The following is a 6,312-nucleotide window of genomic DNA, read 5'->3' on the forward strand; positions in this document are numbered from 1 at the left end:
GAGGTCGCCCGTCGCTTCGCCCAGGGCTTGATGGTTGCAGCGGACCGGGTGGCTCCAGGATGTTAGGGGCTGTGAAGATGGAAGGGCATGAGAGCAGCGACTGGAATAGCTACTACGCGGACACGCAGGAGGTGAGAGGCGGGGAGCCGATGGGGCGTCCCCGGAGCGCGCGTGTGTGTGTTGGGGGGGAGATCGGCGTGAGATGTGTGCGGGGCAAAGCAGGGTGGCGGGCGGGCTCTGGGGTGCCTCTAGGGTGGCATGGCCGATCGCCCGCCCAGGGTGGCCCCTTCTGGGTCTTGGGGCCCCAGAGCACCCGGCTGCTCGCCGGGTCCTGGAGCTTGCAGCGGGCGAGAGTTTTAGAAAAGTGCCGCCGGCTTTGGAAACACGGGGAGTGGGAAGCGCTTGCTTCTGCCTTGCGAAGAGCGGGAGCTGGAGCCAGCCCGGGACGCGGGCGGGAGGGCGGGCGGGCGGGCGCTGGCAGGAGTTGGGAGCAACTCTGAGAAAGCCCAGAACTCGCCTTCAGGGCGGCCTCTTCTTCCCTCCCCTCTTCCTTCGCGTCTGTCTGACGGTAAAAGCACTCTGCCGCTAAAGTTGGGCTTCGGGAGAATGAAACGATTCCTAATTTTTTTTTTTTTTTTTTATCAAACTTGTTCTTCAAAAGCCCTGTTTGCAGAGAAGTGAGCTCGTTCTTCCGTAGAACCGCTGGGTGGCGCTGGTGTGAGCAGAATCCCGCCTCCCCCCCCCCCCCCAGAACTCGGGACGAAGAACCTGTTTCTCTTCATTGTCCCCTTGGTGGCATGGTGGCATGTTCAGGGGGGTTATTTTACAATGTGCACAAAAGGATTGCTAGGATAACCGGGTACAGGCAGGACCAATACCATTTAAAAGCATTTTCCCCTTGGAAACAGCTGGTTATTACCCCCTTAACGTTTAATATACCGTTATCGAAAACGCTTATGAAAACAGCCTTGGGTAATCTGAGGAAGAGAGAAAGAAAATAAATCCAAAAGTTTAAAAAAAATCTTAAGACCTGGGCAGAAAATATAAAATCAGGAAATACTCGATTTATATATTCACAGAAGTATTTCTTGAATTTATTTGCTTTAGTAATATCTTGCAGGGTGCTCCTAATTTGCTCACCTCTAATGTTTTCAAATGCAGTCCTTTTTTGCTGAAAAACACAAATTTAAAGACATCAAAATTCTCTGCTGAATTATCAGACACTCAGTTTTCAGTATTTCTGGGCTCCATAATTTGAAAATACTTAGAGAGTTCCCAGTTCGCAACTGATAAGAGTTTCATCGCCAATGATTTTTTTAAAAAGAAAAAAATAGGAGCTCTTCCAGAGGTTTAATTCTGATGCCGTCATCTCGACCCAACAGCCAGTTAAGACCCCTATGGAAAGAGCTTTCTTACATCTTAAAGCCGGGAATTAGGAAGTATAAAGAATAGCATTAAGAGAAAGTCAGGGGAATTTTTTTGGAATTTTAAATTATTCCAAACTACTCGTGTCGTTTCAAAGCTCAGGCTTTGAAATACAGTCCAAAGTATTAGTATGTGGGAAGAAACACAGATGATTATTTCAACAAGTTGTCTCAGCAAAAAATTTCCAAGAGTAAGGGGATCAGAAATAGGTTAACAAGCTGCAAGTTTTTCAATGGATGCATGAAGATCTATGTAAAGTCATGTTAACATTGTGTGTGTGTGGTGCGTTGATATCATTATGCATCGCTCCCAGTCCCTTCGGTTGTAAAAATTGTTTTTAAGTTTTAAATATTGCAGTCGCTGAAGTAGGTGAAAAGCGCTCCTTCTAAATTGTAATAAACAACCAGAAAGAAAAAAGAAACCCACGTTGTTTAGCAATAAAGCCAGCTGTTGGGGAACTTGGGAAGGGGAGGGGACGGTGCAGCCATAAATGATTTCCTCTATCAAAGAGAGTTTCATTAACAGCCACCCAGCACAACTGAGACTGCGGTATGGCCGGGCGGTCTGCCAGCCTAGGGTGGGCAAGGTGGGCGCAGAGCTGGTGCCCCGCGTGGCTCCCTGCCGTGAGGAAGCGCCTTGGGAACCCTGGCACCCTGGAGGCGAAGTGAGGAGGGCCAGGGTGAGAGAATCATTCCGTTTTCCGGGTTGTAGAAACCATTTGCCCCAAAGGCGTTTTGCCAAGACAGCTGTAGGATAGAGGCTAGAGGCATGGGGCACGGCTTGGCGTGGACGCAGGAGATGAAGGGGCCCTGGACGCCAGCCCCTAAGCCTGGCGTGTAAGGCGATTACACATCTTCCTGGGGACAATATTTTGTGTGAGCGCTTGTCTTTCATGCCTGCCGCGTTAGGATTTTCCCCCTGCCGTGCAAGACATCTTTGCTTGGGCTTGGAAGGGCGCCTAACAATGTGGCCTGGGAGTGTGTGTGTGTGTGGTGGGGAAGGGGGGGCGTCCCCGTGCCTTGCACAAATGCCCACCGCTCGCTGGGGGTGAGGGTTAGCCCCAGCCTCTGGCACCCACCACTAACCCCGCCCTTCGGGGCGCCCCTCTCTCTCTCTCTGCCCGGGTTCCAGGCCTACTCCTCCGTCCAGGTCAGCAACATGAACTCGGGCCTGGGCTCCATGAACTCCATGAACACCTACATGACCATGAACACCATGACCACGAGTGGCAACATGACGCCGGCTTCCTTCAACATGTCTTACGCAAACCCGGGCCTGGGAGCCGGCCTGAGCCCCGGCGCTGTGTCGGGTATGCCAGGGGGCTCGGCAGGCGCCATGAACAGCATGACGGCGGCGGGCGTCACCGCCATGGGCACGGCGCTGAGCCCGGGCGGCATGGGGGCCATGGGCGCCCAGCCGGCCGCTTCCATGAACGGCCTGGGCCCTTACGCGGCGGCCATGAACCCGTGCATGAGCCCCATGGCGTACGCGCCGTCCAACCTGGGTCGCAGCCGAGCCGGCAGCGGCGGCGATGCCAAGACCTTCAAGCGCAGTTATCCGCACGCCAAGCCGCCTTACTCGTACATCTCGCTCATCACCATGGCCATCCAGCAGGCGCCCAGCAAGATGCTGACGCTGAGCGAGATCTACCAGTGGATCATGGATCTCTTCCCCTACTACCGGCAGAACCAGCAGCGCTGGCAGAACTCCATCCGCCACTCGCTGTCTTTCAACGACTGCTTCGTCAAGGTGGCGCGCTCTCCGGACAAGCCGGGCAAGGGCTCCTACTGGACGCTGCACCCGGACTCGGGCAACATGTTCGAGAACGGCTGCTACCTGCGCCGTCAAAAGCGCTTCAAGTGCGAGAAGCAGCCCGGAGCTGGGGGCGCTGGTGGTGGCGGTGGTGGCGGCGGCGGCGGCTCCAAGGGAGGCCCCGAAAGCCGCAAGGACCCCTCCGGCGCGGGGAACCCCGGCGCCGACTCACCCCTCCACCGGGGCGTGCACGCGAAGGCTGGCCAGCTAGAGGGCGCGCCGGCCGCGGGGCCCGCCGCCAGCCCCCAGACTCTGGACCACAGCGGGGCCACGGCGACAGGGGGCGCCGCGGAGTTGAAGACTCCAGCCTCCTCTGCGCCCCCCATCAGCTCCGGGCCCGGGGCGCTGGCCTCTGTGCCCCCCTCCCATCCGGCGCACGGGCTGGCCCCCCATGAGTCGCAGCTGCACCTGAAAGGGGATCCCCACTACTCTTTCAACCATCCCTTCTCCATCAACAACCTCATGTCCTCTTCGGAGCAGCAGCACAAGCTGGACTTCAAGGCTTACGAGCAGGCTCTGCAGTACTCTCCCTACGGCGCCGCCTTGCCCGCCAGCCTTCCTCTGGGCAGCGCCTCGGTGGCCAGTAGGAGCCCCATCGAGCCCTCAGCCCTGGAACCGGCCTACTACCAAGGTGTGTATTCCAGACCTGTCCTAAACACTTCCTAGCTCCCGGGACTGGGGTTTTGTCTGCATGGCCATGCTGGTAGCAAGAGAGAATGAAAAACAAACACTCTTCAACAAACAAAACCACATGTACCAAACCAACAGCATAATCAAATCCCAACTATTTTTTATTTTCCGTGCACAACCCCCCCCCCTCCCCAGGGAAAGGACTGTTACTTTATTATTGTATTCAAAACTCTTTATGTATATTATTGCAAAGACCACACCAACCCCACCAATTTTTTTTCCTGCAGAGTTTAATGATCCACAACTGTATATATATATATATAATCCCTCCTTTGCCTTTTTCCCTCTCTCCCTTCTTTCCCCTGCAGACACATTCTAGTCTTTGCAGGGTTTATTTAAAAAAGAAAGAAACATGGTCAAGTTTGTAAAATATTTGTTTGTGCTTCCCCCACTCCTCCTTACCTGACCCCATCATGCAAGTTTACAGGTAGGTCTGTGGCAATATTCTTAATCTTAAGAATTGAAATGGTGAAAAAAGAAGTACTCACTAGGGGCTCTTGAAAGTACTGAAAGACAGTGCTGCAGTTAGGCAGTAAGATGTAAACAGACTACTACAAATGGCACAGCCAGCCATTTGTTTCTCCAGCTTCTATTTCTGGTTCAGATAGCAGGTGTCTTTAAGTGAAATGCACATATATTGTCTATGGACTTACTCATGCAAAGATCTGTAAACATTCTCCATACTTTGAGTAACATATAGAGGTAATAGGTAAGTGATACGCATACTACATTTTCAAGAGTTGCCTGACCAAGGAGTTACAAGACCCCCTCCCTCTGTCCTCTCTACCCACTTGGCCCTGGGAACCAATTCTCAGGAATTGCCTGCTGAAGAACTCTGCTCTCATTCCATGGAGCACCATGGTCATGTCAATCTAAGGTCATATGTATAAAATTAGCTTCTGTGTATGTATTTCCACTTAAATGATTTTTTTTCTCAGAAACAAAAGAGGAATGTCATAACATTGAGGAGAGAGAAGTTATAGGAAACTGTATTTCAGAATTGGGTGTAAGGTTCCAAAATCCTATTGGTTGTGGCCATTTTAATTATCACCCTCACTATCCTAGGCCTGTTTCATCCAGTGTTAATGCACTTTCCACAGTTGGACATGGTGTTAGTGTAGCCAAAGGGGTCCCATTATTATTCCTCTTTGCTTTCTCAATGTTAATTTATTGCATGGTTTATTCTTTTTTCTTTACAGCTGAAATTGCTTTGAATGATGGTTCAGATTTGAAATTAAAATGTTAATTTTTATCAACGTGATTGTAATTAAGATATTTTGATCTCAATAACGAAAATAATATGAGATTTTAAGCCGTGGAGTATGTTCCTGATCATTTGCAGTTAAGGACTTTAAATAAATCAAATGTTAACAAAAAGGATTTCTGTTACTTTGCTTCACTTAATCAAATCCAAAATGGACCTTCTGAATATGATAGTTTTCAAATTCTGGAATTTCATGTCAATGACAAACAGAAAAATAATCGAAAACAATACTGTTTGCATCTGAGATTTAAATGAACACATAGCTAGTAAAATGCATCAAAATTCAAGTGGGTAGAAAAAAAAACTGACTTAACATTCCAAATATTGGGACTTTAAAAATTCTTTATTTCCAGTAGCGTTTATTTCAGTATTTTTTGTTATGTATGGCCATAAACCTTCTGTGTCACATTTGAGCTTTTTCCACTATGAAATCAAATAGCATTAGTTTCCTCCTTCTCCAATGTATTGTTTCTTTTTTATTTCTTTTTATTTATTTCTTTTTATCTGAGTACTCAAGTGAGAACGAAATACCAGTTCTGGTGATAAAATTAAGTTATCTCCAACAGAGACTGGGTGCCCTTATTAAAAGAGAAGGAAAATGCTGTAGCACCGTACTGGTAGCTTAGGTTGAAATGAGAGGGAGTTAATTCATTCCTGCAGGGCAAGCTTTGTGTCACTGGGACATTTTCAGAGTAGCTAGTACTTTGCATTTCGTGAGGATATTTTGAAAAATATCGTCTCTACAAATTCTGTCCCTAAGAATTTAAGGCTGATGATTTGTTTGCTTTGCAAGAAGCTTTGAAATGCAACTTCACACCCCATAGTTGCTTGGGATCACAAAATCATTAATCTGCTTTGATAGTAGGCTCACTTTCCAGTCCACCTATTTCTTTGTAAGTCTTGTTGAGATTGACATCAACAATAACAACGCCAGCCAAAGCAGAGGCTGCCCTGCCCGAGCCCCTGTGTATGGACTCCATCCTCTGCAGGGCTTGAACTTGGACAGCTTTTACTTTGATCGCCCCACTCCACATTGCGGACAAGATAAAAAGAGCTGTGCGAGTCGCTTAATTATCGCGTAATTGCTTCCCCAGATGAGAGAAGGGTGCCACGTAGCACTT

General features: G+C 49.2%; 1 protein-coding gene across 1 annotated transcript; it reads left to right on the plus strand.

Annotated features, from left to right (window-relative positions):
* The first annotated feature begins 8 nt into the window (after window positions 1-8).
* Window positions 9-5,304, plus strand: Foxa1 (forkhead box A1). Its single transcript, XM_013012279.1, has 2 exons — window positions 9-131; window positions 2,557-5,304. The coding sequence occupies exons 1-2, from the start codon at window positions 60-62 to the stop codon at window positions 3,901-3,903; spliced, it is 1,419 nt and encodes a 472-aa protein (XP_012867733.1). The 5' UTR covers window positions 9-59; the 3' UTR covers window positions 3,904-5,304.
* Window positions 5,305-6,312: the final 1,008 nt, after the last annotated feature.

This window comes from Dipodomys ordii, unplaced genomic scaffold, assembly GCF_000151885.1.
Source record: "Dipodomys ordii isolate 6190 unplaced genomic scaffold, Dord_2.0 Scaffold16, whole genome shotgun sequence".
NCBI classification, from domain to species: domain Eukaryota; kingdom Metazoa; phylum Chordata; class Mammalia; order Rodentia; family Heteromyidae; genus Dipodomys; species Dipodomys ordii.